Raw genomic sequence first — 18,222 nt, forward strand, 5'->3', positions numbered from 1 at the left:
CAGCCCTGAATCGGAACTCTTAAAACTATTTTTGATATGATTGGTTACCTTAAGTATCCTGTGTATTTTATTTTACATATTTAAAAACATTTGTGTCAACAGCACACCAAAAAGTCCAAAAGTACCTGCTCTTGTCCCTTTGCATCCTTTATAGTGAAAATAATTCCTTTTATAACATACTTATTTGAAAAATTTACATTTCTGTGTAGTTTTAACAATGCAGAGAACACAGATTATTTGTTGGCTAGCCCTTTTTTGTTCACTCTACATTGAAATGATAATAAAGGGAATATCTGAATTTTCACTTTTAAAAAATCCACTAACTAGAAGATTCCTAAGTAATTTTCAATTTTAGATTTACATTTTAATGCAGTACTTTTACCAATGTATAGTTAGCCATGCTAGGATATACAGAAGAATAGAAAAAAAATGACTTGGTGGGTTTTGTATGACACAATTTGGGTTATCTTTATATAACTCTCCATAAATAAGCGCAAGAAAACAGAGCAAACTCTTCAAATCAACAACCTGCTGATACATTTTTTTTCCCAAGGCTCTTGGGCAGATCTTCTGATGGGATTTGAATTGATATGCAACATAGTGTGGCCTGGGGCTCCCTTCCAACTACAGGGCTCTGGTAATTTGTACTGGCTTCCCTTCTTTTTGTAAACTTGACCGAAGGGAAAATGGAAGGTGGTAGGCATCCTCTCAAGTGGATGTAGGAGGCAATTAAAAGAATAAAATAGAATAATTATAAAACAGTTTGCTCAGGGAAATTAATCCTCCTCCCCATTTTGAAGGAAGAAAAATATTCATACACGTAAATAGTAGTTGTGCTTTAGAAGATTGAGAAATCCCGAGTTTAGGGGGAATGTGAAGATAATTGAAAGAAAAGAGCAAAATGGATTAATATACTAGTTTTCCAAAGACATATTAAATCTGCCTAAAGTTCTTCTGTGACTTCTCTTGGGAAATCAAATGGGAGGAACTAGACCTCTTGGGGAATAATATCCCCATAGCATAACATAATTTAAAGTTGACACTAGAAGTTGAAGTTTATTTTTTTCCTAATAATTATGCTCAGTGAAGGATGCAGAAATTGCATTTTGGAATGACAGAAGAGTAGTTATTTTAGAAAGAACACTTCAATAACTATGGTAGATATCTCCTAGAAAATGTGTTTTATGGAGTGACAGGAAACGTCAAAGTAAAGGCGGAAGTCATCTCTTTACCTCAGGCCGTACAAATGAATCTCATCAAGTCAACAGATATTTATTAAGGTTTTGGCATATATCCTGGCCTGTGTGCTAGTCTATGGAGAAACCTTATCTATTTTTTAATATGTATTTATTTGTACATATTAATTATACAGAATAGTGGATTTCATTGTGGCATGGTAACATACGCATGTAGTATAATTTGGCCAATATTACTCCCAATACCTGCCTTTACCTCCCCTTCTCCCTCTCCCTGCAACTCTTCTTCTACATAATGGCTTCCCTTCTACTTTCATGACACCCTCTTTTACCCTTCCCCTTTCCCTCTAGCTTCCATAAATAAGAAGGAAGTGGCTTTCCGTGTCTGGCTTATTTCACATAACATGATCCTTTACAGTTCTACCCATTTTCCTGAAAATTACATAAATTATTCTTCTTTACAACTGAATAAAATTCCATTGTGTATATATACCACGTTTTCTTTATCCATTCATTTTTTTGATGGGCATCTAGGCTGATTCTACAACTAGGCTATTGTGAATTGCGCTGCTATAAACATGGTCAGGTATGTATACTGTGTTATACTCACCTAGGAGTGGTATAACTGGATTTTTTCTTTTTTTTTTTTTTTTGGTTTTATCTTTTAATCATGTACCTTTTACTTTTTTTATGTTGCTTTTAAAAAATACAAGTATGAGCCTAGTGGCTCTTGAACTCCAATTGAGCATGAAAACAAAGATATCTATATCTATGTCTAACACTCTATCTAAAACTGGCCTCCCATAGATACTTTTTTCTTATCCAGATTTGGATCTCTTGGTGAAATTCCTGACTTGCTTGTGACCCTTGCATTTTAGTACACCTGCTTTCAGAACCAGAAATTTAAAATGGTTTTCAATCTATGTCTCTATCAGAAAGTGACAGACACTACTTGACCAACATAAAAATTGCTGTCACTATACCTGTGTGTTCTTGGGTCTCAAAGGGAGTCTCTGAATCCCTCAGCAGAGCTTCACTGTGTCCCTATGTCACCCAACATGTTGTTCTGAGCATGTGCTCTGAGGTGGAAACTCTTCTAGGTTCCAGAGTCAAGCAGTGAACTCAAAAGATGATCAGACATAGCCTGCTTGCTCCCATTTTCCACAATCACTATCACATTTTGTTTGTTTTCCTGTTGAAGAAACTCTCTGCAGCCTCCCTTGTTCTCCAGGGGCAGAAAAGACCCTTAGCTTTTCCTCAGGGTCTCTGACCCTGGGCCCCACCACCTAAAAGCCAACCCAGACCCTGGCCTGATTTTACCTCCATTTCAAACATGGATAGCCCCTATCCCCTTACTCCATTGAGAGCCCTTTCCATAATGTTCAGACTGTCTTCCAAGGAATGGTAAACACATGCACATCTTTCCTATCTGAAAACCTGTGCGTGTTGAGCGTGCAAAAGTGTTTGTGTTTGTGTGTGTGTGTGTATGTGTGTCCCTGTCTGGATTCTGCACCTCTTTGAAGTTTTCCTCAGGTTTCTCCCTTCCCTTGACAGACAGAGTTCTTGAAAGGATGTCTGCATGGGTGGTCTCTACCTCCTTGCCTTCTGGTTACTTTTTGTCTCCCAGCTCTTCCCTTCTATTTCTGCTACATCACTGAAATTTCTCTAGGCAAAGTGTTTGTTTGTTTGTTTGTTTGTTTTGCTTGCATGGAACCCCCTTTTCCAGTTTTTCCTCCTTTGCCAGCTCTTTCTTCTGACTTTTCCTCATATGCTGTTGTTCCCTTTCATCTCCTTTTTCCTGCACCTGGTCCCTGGGTAACTGAATAATGACAATAATGACTATGAATGCACCAACCTGCTCTCACTTCCCATCTCAGAACGACCGATCTACCTCCCACACTCCAGGACAGTCCTCAGCCACTTCTTAAACATCTCCATTTGAGTATCTCCAGACTTAACATACCTCACAGTCAACACCAATATATATGGCACAATTTTAAACCAGACTGTTTTTTTACGCCTAGATTTTTTTTCCTAGCTAATGGTTCCAGAAGCCAGGAGTTACACTTGACTCTTCTCTTCCCTTCCGTGCCTCAACCAAGTCTTGTCAACTCAGGTTAACTCTATCCCTATAGTTCCTTAAAATCACCTGCCTGACCCCACTGACCCTGTAAGATCGTCTTCTCATTTCTAATATGGAACAATTGGAGGTGTTTTGTTTTCTACAGTTTCAACAATATTGAGCCACATGCATCTCTCAAACAGTCATATTCTTGTTTCTATGCCTTTCTACTAGTTAGAACAACCTTTCTTTTTCTTTTTCTCTCTCTTTTTTTTTTTAATTTGTCTCACCTAACATGTGCTGAACATTCTTCAAGACAGCGCAGGGATTACACTTTCTCCCTCTGCTCTGTACTTTCTACTTCTACCCCTTAAAGCTCCATTTTATAAGTCTGAATTGAACATGGAATATTCCATTCATTTGCTCCTTTGTTTCCTTATCTGTAAAATAAGGTTAATAGTAGCAGCTATCTTATAAAATTGTTATGAGAGTTGAATGACCAAATACTTATAGCCACTTGTATTGTGCCTGTAAAAATAGCAAGCACTATGTAAACGTTTGGCAATGAATAAAATAAAACATGGAGATAATTTATCTTGGTGATGAGAAACAGCCTTTGGAATCTCATAGACCTGTATTTAAATCCTGGATCTTCCTTTTAGTATCTTGAACCTTGAGCCAGTTACACAAACTTTTTGAATCTCATTTTCCTAGTCTAGAAAATGATCAAAATGCATCTTATGAGGTTCTCTATGAAGAAGAGATGATGCCTGGGAGGTATCGGCTCAGTTCTGGTCATTCCTATTCCACTAGCATCTTGGGTTTATCAGAGTCCCAGCAGTTAACACACTACATCGTAACTATGATTTTATTTAGTAGCATATTGTGTTCTTTGATTTTTATCTGTGCAGCTAAGGCTGAGTAGGCAAATGCTTACTAAAGTTTTCTTGAATAAACATTTAACCACCAAGGCCTTGTCTCTTGATTCCTGTGCTGCTCAAGAATGAACATTGCATTTATTCATTCACTTTTTTCCTCATTTCCTATTACCTCACCATTTTCAAAAAGTCTTCTGTGGCTAATACGTGTGATTCTAATCTCTCCTAGGGACCCGAGTGCACCATTCATACTTTGACCATTGCCCATTACTTACACAGAGCCTGCTTTCTGGGCCCACATTCAGTATCTGCAGCAAGACTCTCTGGGCTGTGGCCTGATGGTTCCTGCACAGTATGACCATCTGCTCCTGGGGCTTAGCCAGTTTACAGTCAAGTTGCATTCAGCATTAAGCATTAATTAACTTTCCGTGTGCTTTGAATAGTGCATTGAGCTCAATAATGACTTTCCTCAAGGCCAAGACTGTGAGCTAGACTTAAAAATCTACTGGCTATAAATAATAGTAGATTATATCTTTCTGGAATTTTGGTACTTGAAAAGAACATAGAGACCATTTTCCCCTCCATTGTACGCAAACCAATACTCAATGAAATGACTTGTTCAAGATTACTCAGCCAATTAATGTGACAGAGCCAAGACTAGAAAACAGGTTTTAATTTCCCAGTATCACAGTCCTCATAACTAGGGTAACAACTGGCTGTCAGTGCCACTGATGAGATGGAAAGAGGATCATTAATTGAAACACCTTTGTTTTTGTGCCCCTAAATGTGCTATTTTTCCTGATGCCAAATAGCTGCATTTAAACCCAACACAGACAGAGATAAGAACTGTGGGCACTTGTAGTATTTCTTTTGTACTTTGGCATTTGCCTGCCTACATAGTCCTGGTAAGTCATTACATGTCATTACATGTGACTCAGAAGACTCTCAGCTGGGTGTAGCCTGGATGAGGGCAGAAGATGGGAAGCAGCTCAGTAAGAGGGTTTTAATTTTTATCATTTCTACAATTTAAACTAATACGCAGGCTTGCAAAATTTTATTGTATGAGAAAACCAGGTTTATCTGCTTTGATCATTTTTAGATTACTTGCAAGCATGCTTACACATTTTTTTTGATTGTACACTAAATTAAGGTGGAAATATTTATACCTTAAAATTTCAATGTCATGCCATCCCATTCATTTAAGGCTTGTGTTAGTGCCTTAAAAAAATCAAATGGTAACATGGATGGCAGGGAGAAGAGTGGAAAGTGTAACAATGCCATCTTTGATTCGCAAATTAATTCCATAAATAATAGGATTTGCCTCCTGCGCTCTGATTTGAAAGGTGCTTTGGTGTCTCATTTCGCTGTAACATTTTACTCTGCTTGTTCCTCTTCATCTTGCCTGGTGAGTGGGGGAGACTGCTGTGCTTCTTTGGTTGGTGCCTGTCTCTTCTGTCAGGGCTAGGGAGCACATCCTGAGCTGTCTTTAGGTGAGGCTCCTCCTGTGGTGGACCTCCTGCCACGATGCTGCCCCTGCCTCCTTTGGGGACTGCAGGAACAGTCATGCTGGGGATCTTTCAGCTCTTTGGATTTCAAAGGTGCCTTTGGACTCTTGCTGAGCCAGATTGGTCAAGTGCCTGGAGAATTGCTGCACAGGATTCCATTCCTGTGAAACTGTCACCCAAAGGGCTGTCAGCCCCCTCTTGGTGTGTTTGTTTACTCCCTCTGCCATGAAGACCTTGGGTCACAGATGACCCTGCCAACCGCCTAGGTTTCTGTAATAAGCTGATATCAGTGACTAGAAGCATCAGAGGAGGCCAGGGTGTGGCCTGCCCCTCTTCTCCTCTTCATTGTAAAGTCTTACAGAATCACTCAGTGGACGTGTTAGGGTTTTAAAAAAGAATACCTTATTTTCATAATATAATTTGCACAGTGTTTAAACCAAGGACAAATAAAAGGTGAAATAAACAACTGGGAAAATAAAATTAGGAAAAATATCAAGCACTTGGTGAAGATTTTTTTTTTAGTCATTTTTTTTTTCAAATACACATTTTCATTAAAAGTAAAAGATCTTACTTTCATATATTTTGCCCTAGTCATGAAGGATATTGTTACCAACTTGAGGAGACTGTTGGACACTGACTCTTTCTAGGAAAAAGCTTTTAAGACCTAAAGTAAATTTTATTATCCAAAATTTATATTCAACCTTGTTCCTAATTATACTTAGAGATATTTCAACGGGCCAACTTAAAATAGCACTGAATAGGTTCAAGTACAGTATGGTCTTATTCTGTTTTTGCTTTCTAGCTTCTGAAGAAAATAAATGGATAATAATTGAAATATGGAAAAATAGATTGGTATTTTTAAGTCTTCTGCTGTGGCCAAACACAAGATTACTAAATTTTTCCTGGCAGATTTCTGCTTCACTCTTTTGCTAATTCTGTCTTTTACAGTTGCTTATTGCTTCTTTTTCTTGTCTTGTGTTCAATCTATAAATGGAGCTTTTTATAAGCCAGCAGTTACAGTAGAATGACCCTGTGTTTGTGGTCATCAGGTGAACGGACCCAGGTAGGAGGAGAGGTACGTTCTTCCCAGAATAGTACTTTGCCGTGCTCATCATTGCCATCACAGTGACTATCTTTAGTAAGAACTTACCTGATAAATCCTTTATTCAGCACTTGTTTTGCATTATCTGTTTTTATTTTTTATTATAACCCTAAGAGAGCAGTAATGTTCTCCTTGGCTATCAAATTTGTGATATTATAAGGTTGCATAATTCAGTAAACAAATGCAAGTATTATTTACATCCTCAATACTATTTATCCTTTCTTTTGCTCCTCTTTGCCCATGTACTTTATCCGGAAAACATTTTAAATGAGCACCTTTGATAACTACATTGTTGGTGGGCATGGTGGCGCAGGAGGCTGAGGCAGGAGGATCGCAAGTTCAATCCAACTTCAGCAAATTAGCAAGGCCCTAAACAACATAGTAAGACCCTGTCTCTCAATTTAAAAAGGCTGAGACATGTGTCCCAGTGCTTGCGTGCCACTGGGTTCAATCCCTGCTACAAACCAACCAACAAAACTGTTTCTCCTCTTTGGGTTTCTGCCTTAAGATTTCAGGGAAACGAAACCTCTTCTGATATATGTGTTATCATCCTAGACTTTGTAAAATGCACTTCTTTAGACAAGACTCCTTGAACCCGTGCTACAGTTAAATCACAACCAAGTACTGGACCAAATCTCTCTGAGACTTTGTCAACCACAGATAGGTAACAGGACAAATGGGGAAGAGAAACAAAAAATCTGGGCTGTTCATTTGCTGTAATTTAAAATGCAAACGCGTCTCCCATAGGATGGGGATGGATTCAGGATTTGGACTTGTAGTAGGAAAGTTATTGAGAAATCCCTTCCCAGGGTGCGGCAGGATGGGACTGTTTTTTTTCCAAGGTTCTTTTGAATTCGTTGAGAGGAAAGATAGTCGTAAAGATTATTGTTCAGCATGCCAAAGTATGCTCTTCTTTGTGCTGCAGTGGAAAATATAGCTCTTCCCTAGCTTTCTTTTTACCTCCTGACCTACCTCAGTTTTCTCCCCACTAGGAAAATGTTCTGGTGACGGCTCATGGCCTCTGGAGACAGTTGTGTAGGAGGCACACTTCAGGCTAGTTTATTCAGGCAAGAGGTCAGTCCAGAGCCGTGGGCCAAAAATGCTGCGTGTCCCCTGTCTTGGAGACATGGAGCTACTTGAGACTAAGCTACCGTGAAGCATTAGTAAGTATTCCCGCCCCCACACACTTGAGGAGCAAGACTCCCTAGAGATGTCTGTGTCTCCTCCCTCACAGCTGGATTTTCACAGAGACTAGACTCTCAGCCATCTTGGCTGTGATTGTGAGTAGCCAAACCCACTTGCAGCCTGCCTTTTGATCCTGTAATGAGGAACAACAGTAACAGTAAAGCAGTATCTGGGAACAGGAATGCCCCCACCCAGGTGTGCCCCTGCACAATTGGTGGTGTCTTATCACCCCTGGGCAGATGTGCCTCTGAGCAGCTGAAGAGTGAGGAACAGCCCTGGGTGCTCTGTACCTCTGATGGTAAAGATACATAGTCAGGCCTGATCTCAAAGCCCTTGATCACTCATCACATGTAGCTCTTCTCAAGTTCTAATCCATATTGTTTTTTTGGCATATTTTTTGGTCTGTTGAATGTTAAGGAGCCTCTATTTCTCAGTATATGGCTTTGGTAGTGGAAACTAGATTTAGAAAGTGTTTTCAAGCATTTTAAGTCATAGGAAAGTTTATTAGAGATTAGTCAAGATAAGAAACACACAAATCTGCATTCGCTTGAAAATGGGTTGTGGGTTGTTCTCAGAATTCACTGCCCTGTCCTTTCCTGTATTCCACTTCAACTGTTTGGTATCTTTGTTCCAAGAAACCCAGAGCACCTGTCATACCACATCTTCAAAGAAAGAAACTATAAAGAAATTTAAAAGACTTGTTTACATCAGAGCTGAGTTTATTGTATGAATAATTTCTTTTTTTTCTTCTCTTTGCACATTTTTTATTGGTGCCTTGTACCTAATGATGGGATTTGTTGTTACATATGCACACAATATAACAATATAATTTGACCAAAATCATATATGGGAGTAATTTCTTGATGGTTCTTAATCAGGACTCTTTTTGCTTTTGCAAAATTTCCTGCTATATTTTTGGCTCCATACTGAGTGGTAAATAAATTTTGGACAATTTCACTGTAAACTGTTCTCATAAGAACGTGCCTTCAGTCTCATTTTAAAGAGAACAGAGCTCCTTAGATCAGTCACAGCTTTTCTCAGCAGTCATCTAAGATGCTGTGTAAGTCAGTTTCGGTTGTCACCTGAGTGGCATTGAGAGCGATCAGCTCTGCCGATATGCCAGCTGCGTGGGCTTAACAGTGACACCTTTTCATGGGGCTCTAAGGTTCTATTTGGGGTTGTGTCTGCAATATTCATAACAGTTCCTTTTTTTGTTTTGTTTTGTTTGCTTTATAAGTCAAATGTTGTGCTAAAGATTTCCTTTTACGCTTTCTTTCTAGCTGCTTAGTTGCTGGTGTGTTCCTTTATTTTTCCTAAATTTACAGTAGCTGTCAGTCTTGTGCTGAGTTCTCCTCTCAATTGTGCAATTCTTGCTTGGCCCAGTTTAGGGCAGGCATCCTTCCCAGAACCCAGTTGGCTTCTCAAAGGTTAAACACTTTTGGCAAAAATAGCAAGTCATGACCGAAGAAAATCATAAAAACTGAAAGCCTCAAGAACAGAGGGAAAAAGAATTGTTTCTTACAGTGAACCACGATGGATACAGTGGACCCATCTTTTAAAAGTTTGTTTCTCTACTCAAATATTCCTGAGTATGATCATTTTTATAATTTCTCTTTGCTTCAAATAAAACCACCATTTTAATGCTTTTTATGATCCTTGATGCCTCTTGGCTGTAGTGAGGGTAGAAACTGTAACAGCTATTTCTTAGTTATTTTAGCCTGATCATTACCCTGAGTCACAATCTAAGCACATTTATGGAACTCAGCTTTGAAAAGAAAAAAGAAAACAACAACAACAACAACAACAAAACTTTCTTAACAAATAATAAAAATCAAGACTGTGTATATAGTGTAATTGATTGGATAGAATTTAGGAATTCATTTTTTGTTTCTTAATTCTCCACTTATAGAGAAAAATGAATGTGTGACAATACATCTTGTCTATTATCTCTACAATCTTTAAAATGCATTTTGGTTTGTGGCTTCTTGAAATGCTTGTTAATAGATTTGGCTTTTCCAAGTACCCCTTTGTTTTTCTAGCACATCACTAAAGATCTATGTTTTGAGATGATATCTGATTTTTGTAAATTTTAATATTTACGTAAAGAGCTTAATCTTTCAAGGTCTCGCCTATCATATGTTTCACTGCTAGAGTTCCTATGTAATGCCTGCAACTGCTTATTTTTTCATATAATCACTGGTCTTGATTTCTATGTTTTGGAGTTCCATATTTGTTTCTTTTAGTTGGGACATCATCTCTCTCTAGTCTGCCTAACCTCTTCTATCTATTTCAAGAATGTGACTGGCAGCTTATCAGTTCTCCAGCTCAGCAATGACTTTGCTCCGACTTGTTGAAGGTTAACATATACTACCAATTCTTTATTAAAGCTAAAATTCACAACAATCTTTAGAAAGGAAAAGGAACATGAATTAAGGCTAAAAATGTGTAGATGATAAAGAAAAAAAATCAGTAGGAAGTTTGGGATTCATAACTGATCTTTCTCCAAGAATATTACCCAAGGTTAGGAATGACCACCAACCCAGGATGAAATGCCTAGTTGCTGATCCCGGCTCTGCTACTTACTGCCTGTGTTGCCTTTATAAAATCTCCCATCTTTTCTGTAGGTCAGTCTCTGCATTGATAAAGAAGAGATAATATTGCTTGGTGTGGTGGCAATGCCTGTACTCCAAGGGGGCACTGGAGACTGAGGCAGGAGGTAGTCAAGTTCAAAGCCAGTCTCAACAACTTCTCAAGGTGCCGCAGTCCGGCTGCAGCAAAATAACCGGGGGGTGACCGAGCAACTTGTGTACATTGATACAGCTGGAGTGGGAGCCGTTTATTGTAGGACAGGAGGGGTATATATACATTCCACACAGCTTATCTTAATTAACATAAACTAGATACAGCAGTCAACCAATAAGAAATCTCCACAGTTAATGGCTCACTGGCGCCACCTCACAAACCACTCCCCCTGGAAAAATGCCAGGCGCCATCCTGACTTGTTTACAGACTCTAACAGCAAGGCACTCAGTAACTTAACAAGATCTTGTCTCAAAATAAAATAACACTCATTTCAAAGAACAGGAAACTTGAGTGGCCAGAAACAGACATGGAAAGATGTTGCATAGTCAATGCATTAATAAACAAAGAAATGCAATGTGAAACTACCATGAGATGCCATTTCATACTCAACAAATTGGCATATATTAAAGTGTGATGGTTTCAAGGACTGTGGAGTAATAAGCAATCTGAGACTTGGTGAGAGTAAATTCTGGAGCAATCACTTTGGGAACAAATTTGATATTACCCAATAAGATTAAACATGCAATACTTTGAACCAATAATTCTGCTAGTTATTTAGCAAATGTATGATTTGATACTTGCATAATTTGTTTTAAAAAGCAATGTTTGAAACCGCAAGAACATGGAAAACAGTCACAATATTTATAATAATAAAACAGACAAATCAATTGATGAATATTAATTCAATAAGGTTCTGTACACCTAGAAAATGAATGATCCACAGCTACATGAATCAGCATGGGTCAGTCCCAACCAGATGACATTGAGCAAACTTTGCTACTTCAAGGAATTTATACAATTTGATTTCTATTTTGATACATTGTATAGAAATGTATATTATAACCCTTTATCTATTTTGATAGATTGTGTAGAAATGTATATTATAACCCTTTATTTCTAAGGTCGAGTGGGACATTCTTTCCCCTTTAAATGGATAGATCCTTTACATATAGTTCTCTGTATGGTGTGTTTTATGATTACTGTATGGACTCTACATGCTCAATAACTATTACTAGTGTTTTAAGAATATGCAGTTGAAGGTTTTTCAATGTCAAGTGGATGTTTATAGATTTCCTCTCTCAGTCTTGTAATTTAAGCCTACTACAGTGAAATAGAAAGTTAATGTCTCAAGGAAATATTGTTGGAATCAGTTCATAGGAGTATTTGTGTGAAGACACATTGAATAGAACTGGCATGCTGCTCAACACTATTTTCTTAATAATTATAAAGTAGTTCTTTATAACATTTCAAATATTTTACAAACCATGATGGAAAATATAATCCTGGAAAAGCTCAACTGAACAGAGAAAGAGCTAACAGATATTGACATGAAATATTTATAGAAAGAATGTAGTCAGAGGGAAACCACCAACCTTTACTAGAAACCTAGAACTTTGCAAATCAATGAACTTTAGCATCATGTTAGTAGATTTTAGGGTTCTTCTGAAATGAATGGATACTGACAGAAACCAGCACTGGGGAAAGATGGAGAGACCCAGAGACTCTCACGACTCTGCAATCTTTGTAACTGCATGGACCATCATATAGGAGAGTGGGCAGGGCACCAAGAAGAATGAAAGGAAAGATCAGTGTGTTCTTTTAGCATTTAATTTCACAAGCACCTCTGGAGTTTCCCTTCATTATTGTCTCTTGATACTCCCCTTTTTGCCATTTAACATATAGAGTAGGACTACTTTTCCATTTTTTTCCCCTTCCACCCTCTGAATTCCCAACAGAGGCAGAGGCTGCACAGAAACTGAGGATGTTCAAGAAGTGGGGTACCTATGATGGATGGCTAGGAACAGGCCTATGGAGGTGGAAACTGCCACAGGTGCTTCAATAATGGCTTTCCTTACCTAAAACACATATAGCAGTGATGCTGAAGGGATTCCACCATCTCCATACAGAAGCTGGGGACATTACAGAGAGAGCAGCATGCTTCCCAATTATGGCAGAGCTACTAAAGCAACAAGGTGGTTGTTGACTTTGTTTCTTTCCTTTATTCTTTGGTTTTCACACAATTTTCTGAAACTCCATCAAAGCCACACAATTTTAATGCCAGTTTCAGAAACACAAAGGGCTTGTGAGAGTGTGATGAAGGTAGGGTGGTTGTATTTTGTTGCTGTTGTAGGACATGGGGTCCCCATATTTAGAGTCACATTGTCCAAAATATAAAAGCAAATAACAAAATATCCACAAAATACACTGGAAATAATCCTGGAAAAAATTCACAAATGTTTCTGATATTGGACAAATGTCTTAACCATTGGTCTTAACTGATTTTATTATCTGTGTTAAAATGCCTCCAGAAATAGAAATTTCCTTCACTTACTCCTCCCAGTTGCTCCAAAACATTTAAGAAAGAAATTTTAGAATATGCTATGGTAAACTTATTGGACTGAGTTTTGTTTGATTTCTCACTTTCATCAGTTTATGAAATTTGGTAAACATTATTGTTCAGAGAGGCATCAGAAAATACTAGATTCGTAAAGTATTTTGCCACCCAGTGAGGTGGGAAAGAAAAGTTACTATGTCATTAATCACACTTATGCATCCCTTTGATAGAAATAGGCAGAACTATTTCAGTAACAATGATTGGACCCAACTAGAGACTCTCAATATTTTTTTTCAAATTCATTTGTAATTTAAAAAAAAAATCTGAAGTTGTGTCTTGAGCCTGTTGGAAAGTAAAACATGTTAATCTAGGCTAATGGATTCTGATTTAATGATTAAATTATTATTTAATAACACAACCAATATTTTTTTTCCCTTTTTTTTTTTGGTACTAGGGATTTAATTCAGGGGTGCTTCACCACCTACTGAGCCACATTCCCAGATCCCTCCTCCTCTGTTTTAAATTTTGGGACAGGGTCTCGATAAGTTGCTTAGGGCCTTACTAAGTTTCTGAGGCTGGTCTCAAACTTGCAAACCTCCTGCCTCAGCCTCCCAAATTTCTGGAATTATGGGCATGTGCCACTATGAATAGCTTCTCTTCTAATTTTGAAGCATGTACGTGGAGCAGTTGAAGGAAACTTCTACTTAGTGTCTTGGCACTGTTTCAGTCCAGTATAGAGAAGTGGTAGGTAGGACCAAGGGCCATTGCACTATGTGCCATGGTGATAACACAAGTGACACACACATACGCACAACTCCAAGGTTTTTGTTATTGCTGTTTTTTTTTTTTTTTTTTTTTTTTTTTTTTTTACTAATTAGAATCTACATCTAAAGACCTCTCATCTGGAATTTAGGATGTAGCCCCTGTATGAGCTTCCAGATCACAAGAAATGTCAAGGGCCACATGTCATTTGGGACTATAACTTTGATGGATTCTTATTCAGTCTATTCATGACATGTCTATTTTGTGTTCCTTCTTTTTCTCCATTATGTGGTCTCCTCATGACTGGAAATGAAGATTGCTGTGTCCACTGTATCCTGGCATGCTTGTTCTGTGAATTCCTGACCCTCTGCAACATTGTCCTGGGACAAGCTTCTTGTGGCATCTGCACCTCGGAAGCCTGCTGCTGCTGCTGTGGCGATGAAATGGGGGAGGACTGTAACTGCCCTTGCGACATGGATTGTGGCATCATGGACGCCTGTTGTGAATCCTCGGACTGTTTGGAAATCTGTATGGAATGCTGTGGAATTTGTTTTCCTTCATAAATATTTATCTTTTGTTTGTGTTAAAACTGGAGAACTTTTTTAAACTTTTCTTTGGAAGGGGGAAGGAAAACACATGGTAAGATTCTCATAAAACAGCTCAGTACTTACACTGTTAACTCCATATTTTAAATATTCTCTGAAAGGCCTTTTCTCTCACCAAATCCACACGGTTTAATGTGTGAAATTTTAACTACTTTAACTAGTTTTTGAAAATTCTTAATGTTTCAATAACAGAGGGACAGTTTGAGAAACACACACACACACACACACACACACACACATTAAATGTCTCCTTGTTTTTGTCAATTTTTCTGTTTTTTCCCAATCCTTCTAGGGATAATACTTTTACAGTGCCTATTTAAACTGGACCGCTTATTTTTAATGTTTATCCTTTAGAGGTTAAAAGTAAGTATCTTTACTTTATAGTAAACTTTGGGAGAGACACCTGCACAATACCTGGGACCTAGCGGTGACTTACATGCTCAGCTGCCCCGGCCCCACTTGTTCCTTAGATGTCCAGCGCTGGCTGTGGCTGCTGTCCTCTGGTCCTCACAGGGTGGATGTTATTCCACTCTTGTCCACAGCAGTGTGCAGTATAGCAAAGGAAAAAGACCTGTAAGAAATGAGCCATACCATAAGGTGTACTGGAGAGGGGATTGTGAGAGAGAACCTGCAAAAGACCATAGGAATAAACAGAAAAGAACTACCCAAAGATTGAGCAAGGCTTTAAAGAGGATGTGGAGTTTGAGGATGCCTCTGTCGATGAGTGATTCTTCTGGTACTTGAATGAGTTATTTTGATTGAGGACAAAGTTTTAGGTGGACAGTCTGAACTGTGTGTGTCCTTAATCAGTTAAAAGAAAACAAAATGCTGTTAGCACTTTCTACTTAGTTGTAGGGATATAGCTTTTTTTAAACTATAAAATTTAAATGAACTGAAAGTATGCATTTTCTTACCCATAATTTAAATGTTATGATAAAATTCTGATAAAAACAATACCTTATTAAAATAGCAGTATTTTACAAAAAAGAAACCCTTGAACTAATTTCATTTAAGTTAGAAGATTTTTTTAATACTAAAATCTCAACCTGTGACATTGATTTATTCAAAGGTTTTCTTTTGAGAGCCTTATGTCTTTTGGTTGGGGGAGGGTGGTGGGTTCTCTTTCCATTTATTTCTTAACCAGTTTTATAGTTCACAGTTCATTTTAGATGCCAAACCATTCTTTCCAATGTGAGAGGAACCTGAACACACACTACTGTGACCAAATTTCAGGATTTATGGAAGGTTATAAGGATCTCTATGTGTAAAGAAACAAAGACCCATTGTGCAATTATTGACCAGGAGGAGTCTGAGCAGCTCAGATGAGAGGGAGAGTGAATTTTCATACTATGTGCTTTCCTACGAGCTTGATCTGCCCAAAATTTGTAGTTGAGTTTAATTCAATATCATTCCTTGTGGATATTTTGGAAAGTGTACTTTGGGATTAACAGTTACCGTCAGTACTTCTGACTGAGCATCATATTGATAGTAACCACAAGAGGATATTTTTAGGAAGCTTTCAGCAAACCTAGGACTTTTATAAGAGAGTTTTTAACCTGAAGCTCAGAAATGTCACCTATGGTTTTCCTTTGAGATGAAACCTAATTTCTAATTATGTTATTATTAAAGGGCTTAAAAATGCATTAGCAAAAACTCTTCTTTTTAGTGCCATTTACACACACATGCAAACACAAACCCTTTACATTTGGGGGGTTTAAATATAATTCTTGAATAGCTATCTTCTTCTTCCTCTTCTAAAGAGTGTCTCACATCTGTTACATCAAATATAATCAGAATCGGAATATTTACGTATACCCAAATTAACTTAGGCTTATATATTAGGATGTAAGAATAGCATCTGTTTGTAAATATATAAAGCCTCTTAATGATCTGGAATTGTTTGAACATTTGATTTTTATGCAGCAAAATTTTTCAAACAAGTGGTTTGAATCTGCTACTTAACTATGTCCTGCTACTATTTGTGATGGAATATTAGCAAATTTCAAATAATGTTTCTCTGTAACAGAGAACATGAATGGATACCAGAATTTTATTTTCCTAACTATGTGTGTAGTACTTTTCCTCAGTTCTCTATGCCAAGCAGTCATTCCATAAATTATCTTATACAATTAAAATTTTTTAAAAAACATAAAAAAGAATAGCAGGAAAATGTGAAAATAGTTTCAATATATTTTAGAATTTCCGTATGTAAGATGTTTTGTTTAATTGTATGACTATCATGACTAAGTCCTATATTTTATAGTTATAGATTGGTTTCTTTTTAAGTGTGAAAACTTAATCTTTTTAAACTGGACCTGTACTATCCTGAATATGATATTTTAAAATTAAAAAAAATGACTTCTTTATTGTTCTATAGAATACTTTCATATCTAATTAATGTATTAATTGGTTTATATTTGAATGAATTCAATTATAATTTAAGCCTGAAGCTTCTCTTTATCTTGTTACATCCCTTTCAGAAGATTGCCTCATCTCCTTATGTAAATCATTAATGATTCATGCCCATAAATGAGCCATGGAAGATAGAGAACATTTTATATTGCAAGTCATAGTTAGATATATAATATCAAAATAGTGGTCTTTTCAAAATTCACATCAAAAACAAAATTTGTACTTTTTTAGTAGATTAATATCATTTATTTACTTTGGGAATTATATCTCAACCTATAAAATTAAGGATTTTTTAATAGATGCTGAGATTGAAAAGCAAACTAAAGATACTCAATAGATTTATAGAATTGCATATAAGATTTATGAATTTCACATAAAAATATAACACCAAAAGTATTTTCATTTAAGATTTTTTGGTGGCACAATTTTTTAAAATGTTTTAGAGTTAGTATTTAACTAAGACAAGATAGTATAACCATTTAGGAGAAGGATTTTTATTTAGCACAGTAATACATTTTATTTTTGTGTTCTTATAGCATATCAGCTTTATCCATCTTCCTTACCTGAGAAGTTAGTGTTTTCTGAGCAGTTCAAGGAGTAACTAAGGCAACCTTATGTAATAACTTTCTATTCTTCATCCATATAAACACTATCACTGCCCTAGATTATGTTATAAACATTAAATGTCACTGCGTAACATAACTGTGATTCAAGTCCAGTGACTCTGTATTTTGCCTTCTTGAATGCAAGTTAAATGCTTAGGTTTACCCATCTCCCTAATGAATAGTTCATTAATTGATAGGATTATTTTTCAAATTATTTAAAACCTCTACGGTCCATCCATTCACTTGTGATTTGTAGGTTATATAGTTACTGCATAATGCATCTAATCTGAGAGGCAAAATAAAATTTCAACCAATACTGTAATGCCCATTTTTCTCTTCCATTTACACCAATGCAGTAGAACATACCATTGTGTTTTAAACACTGGTTCATCTTTCCATAGGGTTTATTGCACAATTACTGTTTGTGTTTTCCATCAAGCCTTGGGTGTTTCAAGGAAGGTCTTTCATCAGTCTTCTCTGTGTGTCCCTATAAGCAATAAATTTACAGTGTTTTCTCTGCTTGGTTCACTAGTAGGCCCCTCAAGGAAGTCACATAACCCTCGGGAAATTTCAGTCCAAGATAGAACTTTGCAAACTCCCCTCACCACCACCTGCCAGCCAGAAACTGTTTAGCTCCAACAGTGAACTACTGCTGTTCCCTTAGTTAAGATTACATTCAGAAGTTTTGTTTAAGATGGATTGGGTCCTGGAGAGGGCATAACTTTGTGATGTAGCCCTGATTTGGCCCCGGGGAGGGGGGGGTGAGGGGGCAG

The 18,222-nt window shown here is 37.3% G+C and overlaps 1 protein-coding gene across 1 annotated transcript in view; it reads left to right on the top strand.

Annotated features, from left to right (window-relative positions):
* Positions 1–17,916, top strand: part of Mdfic (MyoD family inhibitor domain containing) — an 84,795-nt gene extending 66,879 nt beyond the window's left edge. The window contains exon 5 of the mRNA XM_026408895.2: positions 14,143–17,916. Coding sequence (XP_026264680.2) covers positions 14,143–14,390 — 248 coding nt within the window. The 3' untranslated portion in view covers positions 14,391–17,916. The remainder of the gene's footprint in view (positions 1–14,142) is intronic.
* Positions 17,917–18,222: the final 306 nt, after the last annotated feature.

This window comes from Urocitellus parryii, chromosome 3, assembly GCF_045843805.1.
Source record: "Urocitellus parryii isolate mUroPar1 chromosome 3, mUroPar1.hap1, whole genome shotgun sequence".
Lineage (NCBI taxonomy): Eukaryota > Metazoa > Chordata > Mammalia > Rodentia > Sciuridae > Urocitellus > Urocitellus parryii.